Raw genomic sequence first — 14,703 nt, 5'->3', positions numbered from 1 at the left:
CGTGATGCTAACAATGTTGGTCTTTCTTAGAATGCATTATATGTTCTGATACTTTTTTACTCATCTTATGAAATCATCAAATGAGGTGACATTTGTTTTCCAAAAAGCAAGTTTCACTAAGATACATGGTTCTATGGCACCCTTAGTATCTTAGTAATTTTTTCACAGTGCCCCTGGGCCAACAGAAATGTTAACAGTTTTGTTAAATTAAGTAATTAGGTCTAAACCACTTAGTAGTTCAGGTGGTATCTGATATCTGACAGATATCTGATATCTGATGTGTTTCCTGAGAAGATTTAAAATATCTGGTGGGCATCCTTTTGTGTTCACTGTGGTGCTCCTTTGGGAACTTAGCTCTAGGCTTTTACACATGAAATATTGTGTTCTCTTTCAGAAATACATTTTATATTTAAGTAATTTGCCCCAATCATGAATATGGAATATGTTCATCATTAAATAGAAAGTTAAAACATTAGTGTAGATATTTCTATCAATCAGAAAATATAGAAGCAAAGTTACTGTTTTTTTAATTGAAGTATAGTTGATTTACAATGTTGTGTTAATTACTGCTGTACAGCAAAGTGATTCAGTTATACATATATATACTTTTTAAAAATATTCTTTTCCGTTATAGTTTATCATAGGATATTGAATATTGTTCTCTGTGCTATACAGTAGGACCTTGTTGTTTATCCATCCTATTGGATATATACCTATATATCAATATATATGTAGATATATATAAAAGCTTACATCTACTAACCCCAACCTCCCACTCCATCGCTCCCCCAACCCCTGCCCCTTTGGTAACCACCAGTCTGTTCTCTGTGCCTGTGATTCTTTTTCATAGATAGGTTCATTTGTGTCATATTTTAGATTCCACATTTAAGTGATATCATATGGTATTTGTCTTTCTCTTTCTGCCTGACTTAGTATGATGATCTCTGGTTGCATCCAGGTTGCTACAAATGACATTATTTCAGTCTTTTTTATGGCTGAGTAGTATTCCATTGCATATATGTACCACATCTTCTTTATCCGTTCATCTGTTGATGGACAGTTGTTTCCATGTCTTGGCTGTTGTAAATAGTGCTACTATGAACATGGGGATGCATGTATCTTCTTGAATTACAATTTTGTCAGGGTATATGCCCAGGAGTAGGATTCCTGGATGATACGGCAACTCTACTTTTAGTTTTTTGAGGAACCTCCATAGTATTTTCCATAGTGGCTGCACCAATTTATATTCCCACCACAGTGTGAGAGTGTTCCCTTTTCTCCACACCCTCTCCAGCATTTATTATTTGTAGACTTTTTAATGATGACTATTCTGATTGGTGTGAGGTAGTACCTCATTGTAGTTTTGATTTGCATTTCTCTAGTAATCAGCAATGATGAGTATCTTTTCATGTGCGTATTGGCCATCTGTATGTCTTCTTTGGAGAAATGTCTCTTTAGGTCTTCTGCCCATTTTTCGATTTGATTTTGTTGTTGTTATTAAATTGTATGAGCTGTTTGTATATTTTGGAAATTAAGCCCTTGTCGGTTGCATCATTTACAAATATTTTCTCACAGTCCCTAGATTGTCTTTTCATTTTGTTTATGGTTTCCTTTGCTGTGCAAAAGCTTATAAGCTTGATTAGGTTCCATTTGTTTATTTTTGCTTTTATTTCTATTGCTTTGGGAGACTGACCTAAGAAAACACTGGTGCATAGTTACCTTTTAAAATATAATCTCAGGCCTTACTTAGCTTCTGGGATGATTGCACTGATGGTGACAGCTTAGTTTTTTGTTTTTTGTTTTTTTAGTCTTTCTGAATTCCCATATAAAAATAGAACAACTAGATAGAAAACCAAAACCCATGAAAACATTTGTAACAAAAACTGGGGATGAAATATCTCCATGAACCTCAAAATATAAGCAGGTGAAAGTCTAACAAAAGACCCAAATTTATCAGTTTTTATGCATAAGAACATAGAAACATTGGGGTGTCTGGACCTGAGCATAGAAGCACCTCAAAGTGGTGAAGAGCCATTTTGAAAGTGGTAAGTGTGATTAGCCAATTTGAAATTGGGGAGGTTTTGCCCACTTTATTAGATCAGGGTAAGGGACCTGTGGTGAGGCCTAAAGTGACTTGAGCCGCCTAGCTCTGAACTCTCAAGACTGACCCACCAGTGCTCCCTTCCAGGGCCCTGTTGAGAAGTTTCTGGGAGTGGAATCAAAATTGAGCAGGATAGGGACAACAGAGACAGAGGAAAAGAGAAGGAGCAGATTAAAGTGGGAGAGGGGAACAGAGCCAAGAAGACCTCAGAAAACTTGCCATTGTACTTTTAGAGACTGCATGAAAACAACAGAGGAGGAAGCTTTATGAAGTTAGAGAAGTTTTCTGAACCATGTTGTAGTTTCAAATTTTATAAAAATTAAATTCACAAAAGGTCTTCTAGGAATATGTTTAGGTGTGTTTATACCAATTTTGAGTCCCATCAACAGTGTTCATATTGACCTGACATTTAATAATGTCAAATTTTAAATTTTTCAAATTTATTGAGGTTGTTTGAGACATATTTCCCTATTGAAATTAAGTAAAAGAAGGTATTCTCATGTCTTTTTAAAGATTTTTAATTTTGTCTTTCATGTTTAAATCCTTCTGAGAATGATTTTTGTATATGGTTTAAGGAGACCAAATTCCTTTTCTTGGCATAAAGATAATCAATTATATTAGCATCATGTATTGATTTTCTTCTTTCTTCCTCCTAATTAGCAGTGCTCTGTTATAAATCAGTTTGTTTATATTTGTGGGTCTGTTTCCTATATCTCTATTTTATTACTTTGATGTGTTTGTCTCTGCCTGCACCAGTGTCCCACTTCCTTAACTACTATAGCTTTGTGTTAAATCTTCGTGTCTGTCTCTCCACCTTGGTCTTTATTATTGTCTTCACTTTCTTGGCCTTTTGTTCAGTGACAAATTTAGAATTTGAAGAAAAAAAAAGGCATTGTGTTTACAAGTGGAATTTTATTGACTTCATTTTTATTTGGGGAAGAAATGGTACGTTTATGTTATTCTTCCTCTCCCTGAATTCATACACTGAGGTCTTCTGTATTTTCTCTCAATAAAGTTGTATTTTTTTTAATAATGGAATTATAAATCTTTAGTCAGAGTTATACATAAGTACTTTTTGTTGCTTTTTTTTGGTAAATTGTATTTTTAAAATTATATTTTATAGATGTACTGTTATATTGACATACAGTTGACTTTTAAACTTGATTACTGTTTTTTTGGCTGCATCGGGTCTTAGTTGCGGCACATGGGGTCTTCATTGAGGCATGCGGGATCTTCCATTTTGGTGTGGGCTCTTTGTCAGGGGGCGCGGGCTTCTCTCTAGTTGTGGTGCGTGGGCTCCAGGGTGTGCGGGGTCCAGAGTACATGGGCTCTGTAGTTTGTGGCTCGCAGGCTCTCTGGTTGAGGAGCATGAGCTCAGTAGTTGTGCTCGGGCTTAGTTGCCTCACAGCATGTGGGATCTTAGTTCCCCCGAGCAGGGATCGAACCCACGTCCCCTGCATTGGAACGCGGATTCTTTACCACTGGACCACCAAGGAAGTCCCTAAATTTTTATTCTTATAATTTATCTGTAGGTTCTTTGTGGGGTGGGTTCTTTCATGTAAATAAATATATCATCTGGAAATTCCAGTTTTGATACTTTATAATTTTTATAACTTGCATTTTTTTTCAGAACTCACTCATTTCTGATACAAGGTTGAGTAGAAGTGTTAATAGTAGAAATCTTTCTCTTGTTACTTGTCTTACAAACTTTGTCACCAGTAAATATGATGTTTGATGCAGGTTTTGGGTTTTTTTTGTAGATATTCTTTATCAGGATTAAGAAATTATTCATAATGCTACCGTCTTAAATATTTTTTCTTTTTAGCACCTTTTTTCATCTGTAAGATTGTTTACTGTGTGCCTTTTCATCTTATTTGTCACCCTTGCTTTAAATTTCTTTGTTTTATATTCATCAATTTATACTCTTTAAGTTATTGATATTTCCTTTTGTTCCTTAGGGTTTGTTTTACTGTTCTTTTAAGTGTTTTTAATTTTCCAAACTTATGAGGCTTTTCTAATTATCTTTGTATTGCTGATTTCTCACATATTCCGCTGTAGCTAGAGAATGTGGTCAGTATGATATCAATTATTTGTTTACGTACTTGAACAAAATGCATATTGACCAGTTGGCAGGTGTATTGCTCTGTTTCCATTAGATCAAGTTCGTTAATCTTATCTATATCTTCTATACCCACATATTTATCATTATTTTTCGCATTTTTACATTATTTTTTTGTTTAGATTTTGGCTCTAATATATCTTCTTTTATTTATTTAATCATTTTATACATGCTTATGTTTAATATGTGATAAATGCAGCAGCTGAAAGTTGCCACAGATCATTCTCATGTCTTTTGTTTCTTCTGGTTCTCACTTATGATACCTTGATTCCTTGTAGGTGTGTAAGTTACCATTTTATGTTTCTTAGAAATCTGTGTGACTTCTTTGAGGACTAGATGGAAAGACATTTTTCCCAAGGGGATTTGTGTTTGCTTCTGCTAGTGCCTAAGACACTACCAATCCAGGAGGTTGTTTTTTTTTTTCCTTCCTTCCCTTCTTTCTTTATAGTATCATTTTCCTTCTACTTGAAGGACTTTAAATTTTTTAAAAAGCTTTTTAAGTTATGTGTAACACAGACAACATTAAGGTCATTAAATTTTTATTTAAGAATTTGGCATTTTGTGATTCCTTCCACTGCCTGTCACCTTACCTTAGTTCCTTGAAAGTTTGAGTCATGATCTTCAAGATAGCCCCTTTAAAAAGAAAGTTTACCTAACCCACAGTTGTCATGTCAATCCACAGTTCTTTTTTTTTTTTGGCCGTGCTGCGTGGCACGTGGGATCCCAGTTCCCCAGCCAGGGATCAAACCTGCGCCCCCCGCAGTGGAAGCACGGAGTCTTAACCACTGGACCGCCAGGGAAGTCCCAGTCCACAGTTCTTTTAGTTGAGCTTCTTTTATCTCTGCTTGAATATGGACATACTGATGACACACCTCAAAAATTCCCCACCTATAATCTTTAGGATCTAGTTTCTTCAAGCAGTTTACTTTAGGGCCACTTTTAGGGTTGGAGTAGGCGAATCTACCTGGTTCTCAATTTCACACGCCCTCTAAACATAAGTTCAAGTCATATTCACCCTAAACTATCACATCCTAGAATAGGACAGGTCTTTGGGATATTCCAATACCTAAGATGAAAAAATATGACCATTAGATCTTTCACACTTTTAGTGGCATCTCTGTCTTATAGTTCTTTCCTAGAAATCAGTAAAGCAAACCATGTATTATTCTGTGAGGAGTTTCCAGCAACGTGAGTCTACAGAAAAAGCCCCATCAAGATAGACTTCGACCAAAAAAACGTTTTTGTAATACATTTCTGATTGTGATGAATTCTTTTAGATTTTGGATGTCTGAAAGAGTCTTTATTTCACTTTTATTTTTGATAAATTTTCTGCTGGATATGGAAATCATAGTTGACAGATTTTTTAGTGCTTTGAGTATTTTGCTCTGTTTTCTGACTTAGACCATTTCCAACAAAAAGTCTTCTGTCTTTCTATCTTTGTCCTCTTTACATAATGTAACTTTTTCTCTCTGGCTGCTATTAACATTTTTTGGTCATTGATTTTACACATTTTAATTATGATGTATCTTGGTATAGTTTTTTTCGTGTCTGTTATGCTTGAGATTTATTGAACCTCTTAAATTTGTGTATTTATAAGTATTTTTTTTAATCAAATTCGGAATTTATTTTATTTTATTTTTTTATAATTTTTATTGGCATATAGTTGATTTACAGTGTTGTGTTAGTTTCAGGTATACAGCAAAGTGAGTCAGTTGGAATTTTTAATCTATTATTTCTGTGAATATTTACTCTATTCCCATTCTCCTTTGGGGACTCCAATTACAAATATATTAGATCACTTGAAGTTGTCCCAACTTACTGTTGCCCTGTTCAGTTTTTAAAATCTTTTTTCTCTCCGTGTATTTAGGGTAGTTTTTTATAGCTGTGTTTTTAAGTTCACCAGTCTTTTCTTCATCATGCCAGTTATTCTTCCCTTTACATGCAAAAAGTAGTTATAATAACAGTTTTATAATGTTATTATCTATTAATTCTATCATCTGTGTCATTTCTGGGTCTGTTTCTATTGTTGGTTTCCCATTATGTATTTTATTTTATTGCTTCTTTGCATGCCTGGAAACTTTTGCTTGGGTACCAGTTCTTGGAATTTTTACCTGTTCAGTGCTATACATTTTTTCGTACTTTTGTAAATATTCTTGAGCTTTCTTAGGGGCACAGTTACTTAGAAGCTGTTGGAGCCCTTTGAGACATTTCCCCACCCCACCCCACCCCCTTTTTAACTGTAAGTTTTGTTACAAAGAACCACAGTAGCCTTTAGTCTAGGGCTAATTTTTCCCAACTACTGAGGCTGTACTCTTCTGAGTACTATATCTGACGCCCTGTGAATTATAATATTTTTCTACTCTGGCTTAGGGCACAGTTGTGTGAGCCCTAGAGATTGTTTTTGCTCTCTCTTTTCCCAGCCTCTGGTCAGTTCCTCACATGCATATGCTGATCAGTACTTAGCTGAAGACTCAGGAACCCTTTCCAGATCTCTAGAACACTTTCTCTTTACAGCTCTCTCTTATTTGTTGCTCTAGCCTTCTCACTCTAGATACCTTAGCCTACTCAGACTCTCAGCCACACTTCCTCAATTCACAGAGATTGCTGGCCTTCACCAGGACTCCCTCTCCTTGTATTGCAACCTGCACCTGGAAACTCCTCCATTCAGTAAGCATGGGCAGTTGTAGGGCTCACATCAGTTCTTTCTCTTCTCTCAAGGGTTATTATCTTGTACTGCCTGATGTCCTATGTCTGAAAACCATTGTTTAATATATTTTATCCATTTTTAAAGTTGTTTCAGGTGACACGGGAGCGAGAGGATTCCTACTCCTCCATCTAGGTTGGAAGTAGAAGTCCTAAGATTTCATTTTTTAAAAATTATATTTTGGTTGAGAAGATAGATGAAAAATCATTCCTGAGAGAGAGAATAAACTTCTGTGTCAGTGTTCAGTCAAGACTCGAATACTTTCTATTGTGTAAGGCAGTATGTGGTATGCAATACAAAGAAATATCAGACCTGTTCTCACCACTTAAGGTCATTTGGAAAGAAACATCGAACAGTACAAGTCAGTAAATAACTTCCAATTCATATATGGAGTCATCTATAGCTGTGATTCTGTTTTACCTGAAGCAAAAAGTTGAACAATTTCCCTTGCATTCCCTCCCTTAAGATTCCCTAGAATCTAATAGAGCCATACATACATTGGCCATTTGTCTTATCAGCTGAGGTAATAATTTTACTAATTTGTATTCCTTACTTCAAAAATTTGTGTTCTGTCACATGGAATATTAAATCATCACTTCATTGTTTAACCCAACCCAGTAAATTAAAGACATTGTACTACATGTACTAATGAAAATAGGAAGATATTGTTTCTAGGAAAAAGAAAAGTAAAGGTCTTTCTTATTTAGGGCCAGATGTACCGAGAGAGACTGCTTGGGGCATATGAAATTTTAAACCTGTTCTTTTCTACTGGGATGAAAGCAGTGTAATAAAACAAAGAATATGATGGTTATAGAGTGAAGGACTCTGGTTTTGAGATGTTATTCTTCACTTTCTGCCTATATCACTTTGGGTCAGTTAGGTAAAGTCTTTGACACTTTATTCATATTTGAGAGTGAGATCTTTAAAAGATGATTTGTCTACTTGTAGAAACATTTTGATGCACAAATATAGTGTAGAAGAAATGAAGAAAATAGAAAATCATCATTAGACCATCACAGTAATAGGTGCTGTAGGCACTATCCATGGATGAATGTCATAATTAGTGAGCAAAAATTTAAGGACAAACAGGTATTTGCATGCTCTCAAAGTACTTCTTTCAGAACATTTATTGTTTTAAAGAGGAAAATAGTAATTTACAATGGAGAAAATGGGCAGATAGACCATTTTAACCAAGATCAAGGTTAGTATCACCTGTAATAAGACATTATCATCACATGCACGCATATATTGGAATATGTCCATCATATTCGATGCACTTGAGAAGGACACATTACTTCTGTGGTGATGTGGCTTTTAAAATGCAAGACCTCAATCCAGTCATAAGAAACATCAGACGTACCCAAATTGCAGGACATTGTTCAGCGTAGTTACATTGGTATAAATGAAGACATCAATGTTGTGAAAGACTGAGGTAAAGTCTGAGGTTGCAGAAGACTAAGGAAGCATAAAACTAAATATAATGTGGATCCTGGAACAGAAAAAGGACATTAGTGGAAAACTGGTGAAATCCATGTGAAGTTGTTAGATAATAGCTAATTTCTTGGTTTTGATATTTGTACTAATAAGATGTTACCACTAGGGGAAGATGGGGCATATGGGAACTCTGTCCTATTTTTGCAGCTCTTCTGTGAATCTAAAATTATTTCCAAATAAGTTTTTAAGAAGTGGTAACAGTGTTTGTGGACATTGTGTTAACATGTAGTTGAGTTAACCTTTTTATTGGGGAGAACCTCATTTTGATAGTGTGTGACATTTGTTTCTCTGGAGCAATTCAGTTTTTCCACAGGTGGAAAGGTGGGGTAGAGGGATGGTTCTTAAGTCTGACTGATCGTGTTCTGTAAGCAGGTTAAGGAAAGAAAGCTGAGGATCCCACAGTTCAGAGTGTAGGTCTTCATCTCTCAATTTTCAAGCCCATGCCCCACCCTCACCTACGCTTTGGCTAACTTCTAAAATTTGGAGTCTATCCACTTGGGTTTTTGTGGAGATTAAATCTTTAGTATCTTACTGGGGTTGCAGGGACTGGGTATTCTTCATGATAACTGTGATAGAGAAATATTTTCAATCTAAAGAGAGTCCATAGGCCCTACCCTTCTGTGCCTCAATTTGAGGTAAAAGTACATCTTATAGGGGTTTTGTTATGATTAAGTGAGGTAATATATTTAAAGTGCTTTGAGTAATACCTATCATTTGATAAACTCTCAACACATATTAGTGCTTATTTGTACCAGGCCCACTGTGTTAGGCTGCTCTAGCAGTACACTGTTCTCAAGGAGTGCATATGCCCATGGACTACAGTGCAACCCAGTGGCTCTAAGTAGTATAATTCTTCTAGTGGGATTTTTTGCTAGAAAAGAGACGTGTGTTGTCTCATCATATTAAACTGTTAAGTCAGAAATACTCGTGAAACAGCTTTTTTTAAAAAGGTAATCTAACTTGAGAAAAAGTTTGGGAAATAGAAAAAAATTTTTTTCATCTCCAAATCCTTATTTGGTACATCTCATGGCATGGCATTCTAACCACTGAAGGTGTCTGTTAGTCTATTAGGTATTTTGGAAGTGGTTGTCAATTTCAGTGGAAAAAGGCATAAAACAATTTTATTCATATGTTTCAGAAATACAAAAATTAACATTAATTTTTGACATAATTCCATTACTTTTTAAAATAATTGTTTTGCTCATAAAATTTTCACATGTGCTGTAAGCACTGCAGTGATGGATTACTGTCAAATAACACTCAAGTAACAGCACGTGTGGACTAAAAGGAGGACACGTTCATGTTAAGGGCCTACTCAGTGCCAGGCACTGTTCCAGATTCTGTGGAGACAGAAGTGAACGAAGAGACGAAATAAATAAACAAATTCTGTTCTCGTGGAGCTGATGTTTTAGAGTATAGGAAGACATTAAACAAAATAAATAAAATACATTGTGTATTATATTTTGATACATGCTATGGAGGAAAAATTAAAACAGGAAAGGGGATAGAGAGTGTCTAAGGGGTTGGGGAAAAGGATAGTGTACTTTTAAATAGAATAAACAGTGAAGTCCTCACTAGGATAGCTCAATATATGAAGTATGGTGAGGTGAAGCCATGTAGATACCTAAAAAGGAAGCATTCTTGAAGGGTACAAGAAGTACAAAGGTCTGAAGACAGGAGTATGCCTTTTGTGTTTGAGGAATAGCAAGGGGAGCAGGGCAGTGGGGCAGGAACACAATAAGAGAAGGGGGAAATGGTAGGAGATTAGAGGTAATGAAGGGTAAGTTCACTAAGGCCTGGAGGCCAGAGTAATGGTGCAGGAGCATTGTAAATGTGTTTTCTTCTTTACTCCCTTTGATTTGTGATGTTCTTTATTCTGAGCATCAAATGGATAAAATACATAAGGGTATAAATGTAACTATATTTAGCACATTACATTGTAGATGCTTACTGAGTAATGTTTACTGCATTAATTTATATGGCAAGATGTTTAGAAGTATTTTAAAAGTCCTGTGTTCCCTTGCTAAAGGAGTACTTTTTATTTTTAATTGCTTCATATAACATAATTCAGGATTCTGATACTTCACTATATTTAATTTACTGTTTTAAAACATTTGCCACCTCCAATAATATTTATGTTATTGAGTAGATGTTATCTTTAAATAACTTAAATGAGCATCTATTTTTATTAGCTTTAGTAGTCATAATAATCAGAGTCTAGTTTCCTCTGAATCAGTAATTTACTTTTTATATTATAAAATGAGGATTCACATTCTCATAGAAGTCACAGTTTGTTTAAGTCCTGTATTTAGATTTATTTCTTTAAAAGTCTAATTTTTTTATCATCTAGTTTGATTAAAGTTATTTTAGTTGAGGGGGTCCTTATTTGCTTTTATCAGAGTGGAACACTTTTAAGAAATTAGTTTCCTCCCAAAGAATATACTTTTTTTTTTTTTTTTTTTTTTTTTGACCATGCTGCACGGCTTGCAAGATCTTAGTTCCCTGACCAGGGATCAAACCCCGGCCCCCAGCAGAAGTGCGGAGTCCTAACCACTGGACTTGCCAGGAAATTCCCCCAAGGAATATCCTTATACCGAAAGTTATCCCTGGGTTTTGAAAAGCTCATTGGCCCACTTTTAGGAATTTAAATATCAGTACATCCAAATAGTCCAGCTGTCATATTGCTGGCTGATGGTATTAATGTTAATGTGTATGAGAGCCTTAGATTTAATGTTGAGTGCTTAGGAGAGCAAGAAAGTATTCAAGGGGCAGATAGGCAGAGTATTTTAACATATTGTCTTGGACGTTTTTATGATGGCCAGGTGAACCCTATCCTCATTTTCTGTGTGCAAGTTTATAGAAAGCTCTACTTGTGCACTTCACCCCCCACCCTCTTTGTTTTGATTAGCACTTTGAATCAGTCTGAGGTGAATCTGGGGTTGGGGAATGATGAAGAGGTGAACAGGGAGTCATAATGTTGAAACTGGACATTCAGATCTTTATAGCATGATTTCCTTATTTTTCAAAGAGCGGAAGAATCCCATCGTTTATCATGTTCTGGTTGGACTCCTTTCTTATCGTTTGCTGGAGTTTGAACTTCAGAGCTATGGTGTCAACCCTGCTGTAGTATCTCAGGGGCGCTCCTAGTGCGGGGCTGGTGCCATGGCTCACCCTCCAACCTTTCCTTCTTCACTTCAGCCTCCAGCCCTGAGCTTTCCAATCCCCAGAGTAGCCAATGTTGAAAGAAGTTGCACAGGTAAGTAGGTGGTGGGAAAGGCTGGGGGAAAAATGGTGCTGTCATCAGTATTTTAAGGGTGGATGTTGGGCCATTTTGTCAGTGAGTCATTTTGTTAGTTTAAAAATATAGTGTTTCTTATAAATTATTTTCTTCATAAAATTATCTCATAAATTATTAAAGTCCTAGTGTTCTAAGAAATAATTTCATTTCTTATTAGTTAGATGTGAAAGAGGGAAAACCTTAAACTGAATAAACCATTAATGTTGTAATACAAAGGACGTTTGTTAGATTTTTTTAAACTTCATATTCTCCACGGAGTATAGCAGGACCAGAAAACTCATTTTCAGAAAAGAAGCTAAGAGAAAAAGTCAGGGAAAGCATAAATCCATAGACTAAAAATTTTGCTACGTTTAACTTGGTATCAGAAGGAGGCATATTTTAGTTTCCTTCCACTAGCTTTAGACATGCTGTTCTTCCGTTTCCCGAAGTTTCAGGCAAGTAGCTATATTTTTAAAATTTGAAGGAATAGAAACTTCAAACATCTTTTTCCTTGAAATCTAGACAGGAAGACTGGAACATTTCTACCCATCTCTAGATTTGAGGCTAACAAAAATAAGTATAGAAGCAGTGAAGGCACAATATCTGGTACAAAGTTCAGCAAACATTTGTTGAGTGAACAAGCTCACCAAATTGTGTGTGTGTGTGTGTAAAATGCTAACGCTCCTGTCATTGTCTGCTTGTGTTCCTTGTATCCAAAATCATGATCTAACAATACAGATTTTTTTTTCTTAATGCAGAATTTTTAGAAATAGTTCTATAGCAGTGTAGCCCTGGGTCTGCACTACTTTGCTCACAAATAAATACTATCATTTTAGGTTCTTCTCAGAAGGGCTGCAAAAATTGTTTCTTTAGTTCTCCCAGATCTATCCCATATAATTCTTTTTTTTTTTTTTTTTTTTAATTTATTTATTTATTTATTTTGGCTGTGTTGGGTCTTCGTTTCTGTGCGAGGGCTTTCTCTAGTTGCGTCAAGCGGGGGCCACTCTTCATGGGCCACTCTTCATCGCGGTGCGCGGGCCTCTCTCACTATCGCGGCCTCTCTTGTTGGGAGCACAGGCTCCAGACGCGCAGGCTCAGTAGCTGTGGCTCGCGGGCCTAGTTGCTCCGCGGCATGTGGGATCTTCCCAGACCAGGGCTCGAACCCGTGTCCCCTGCATTGGCAGGCAGATTCTTAACCACTGCGCCACCAGGGAAGCCCCTCCCATATAATTCTTATTCACGTTATTTCTAGATTCTTTTGCACATAACAAGACATTCAAAATTATACCCAGGAAAAATAGAATATAGCCTGTGATGGCTAACATTTCTTCAGAGAAAGTATGTCAGGATTAAAGAGATTGGGGCACCACGTATTTGGCAATTGAAGTCTCAAAGCAGGGCCTCAAAATACAGAATCCTCAGCAGTTTCTCTCTCCTTTCCTCTAAGTTTGAGCATTTCTTAAATTTATTGGAAGGCTTGTAGAAATCCATATCCCCCAGCAAAGCAGACCATCCATCAGTTTCTTGTGGATTCCCGCCCTCTCTCCTCTGCATTAGCGAGCGCTCCCCACCCCCACCTCTGACACTGGCGTAAGATAGTCACCCTCATTAAAAACATTCCCTTCATACTTAGAGGATTTGTTTTATATTCTAAACTTATGGGCCTTCTACTGTTATATGTTCTTCCACTTGTAATTTATAAATTTATATCTTAATATTTAAGGATAAAATATTGCTTATTTTAATTTTAGGCCCTATTGTGTGAGTTCTCAAATCTAACTTATTGCTCATAAGGCATACCATTTATAGTTGGTTCTTTAGTTAATATATGATTGTGTGCTTTTTTTATGGTTAGCACTTTTTGAGTTATTAGTGTTTTGATTTTAGGATGATGCACGTGTCTTTTAAAGCTTGTATGTTGGTGGTTATAAGTTTGAATCTGTATGAGGCATATTGATACAGGCAACTTTAAGAATTTGAAAAACCACAAAATCTGTTTCTTCAAGTTGAAGCATGCACAACATATTCTCCCTAGATCAAAGTCAGACTGATCAGGAGCGCTGATAGACCTTTTGGTAATACTCTTTAGAGAGTTTGTAGATTTGGTGGGGGCACACCCTAAGATACGGTGTACATGGTTTTGGGAATGTCATCTCAGTAAAGCAGCTTCAGGTACCAAATTTCAGTAAACAGTTTTTGGATTAGGAAGAATGATATGTTTTCATCGCTCTCCTGGCATGCCCTCTCTATCTTTTCATCAAATGTGAGCTACCCTGTTTTGCGGGGGATGATATCTCTTACGAAGTATTCCTGTAACCCCTGTAAAGAACTCTGTGCCAAAATATTTAACTACTCTCCAAAATAATGATTGTTGGTATGTTCCTATAAGCCCCTAGTTTTCTGCTGAATCACTTTTCCAGTCAGTTTCCTTTGCATCTACCTATTAACTGCCTTTTCAGTATTCATTAAGGCTTTTATTGCTCATTTATCAGGCAGTCTGCATTTACTAAAACTATGAAATGAATTGCTTTTATTTCCCTATCAATTTAAGTTGATGAATTTAGAAATTATCAATTTAAAATTTATCTAAATCTTCACTTTTTTTAGATCCATCCTAAGTAGATTAATAAACTATTCATTATACATTTATTTATATTATAGATATCATGACATAGTATTCTAGAACTAGTAGGACTTCAAGAGTAGTATGTTTTTTAATAGGAGGAAAGATCATTTGTTCTTTTCCTAAAGACTTCCAGATATTAAATTCTTTGTTCTTTGCGGAGCTAGATTTTTTTTCTAATGTAAGTGCCTTTCTCTCCTTTATTTAATCCCATTTCTTTTCTTTTCTTTTCTTTTTTTTTTTTTTAGTGTTTTCCAGATGAAATAAAATTAGGATTATTTATAACAGTTGTGAAGTAGGATTGGTAGCTCTGAATCCTATTACCAAAAAATACCACTAAAACAAAAGTTCCTTGGGTTATAAATATTTCTAGGTGGTAGTATAT

At 35.8% G+C, this 14,703-nt stretch overlaps 1 protein-coding gene and 1 pseudogene across 9 annotated transcripts in view; one reads left to right on the top strand and one right to left on the bottom strand.

Moving 5' to 3' along the window:
• Nucleotides 1-14,703, top strand: part of CNOT2 (CCR4-NOT transcription complex subunit 2) — a 113,595-nt gene that overhangs the window by 46,879 nt on the left and 52,013 nt on the right. Inside the window, exon 2 of one of the 9 annotated variants that reach the window (XM_007195024.3) lies at nucleotides 11,617-11,674. The exons of the other annotated variants lie outside the window; for them this stretch is intronic. Within the exon in view, the coding sequence (XP_007195086.1) occupies nucleotides 11,654-11,674 (21 nt within the window). The 5' untranslated portion in view covers nucleotides 11,617-11,653. The remainder of the gene's footprint in view (nucleotides 1-11,616; nucleotides 11,675-14,703) is intronic. 9 annotated transcript variants of the gene reach the window in all.
• Nucleotides 5,336-5,448, bottom strand: LOC114235621 (small nucleolar RNA SNORA18; annotated as a pseudogene).

This window comes from Balaenoptera acutorostrata, chromosome 11 (assembly GCF_949987535.1).
Source record: "Balaenoptera acutorostrata chromosome 11, mBalAcu1.1, whole genome shotgun sequence".
Classification (NCBI taxonomy): Eukaryota; Metazoa; Chordata; class Mammalia; order Artiodactyla; family Balaenopteridae; genus Balaenoptera; species Balaenoptera acutorostrata.
This window is presented reverse-complemented; position numbering and strand designations above follow the sequence as displayed.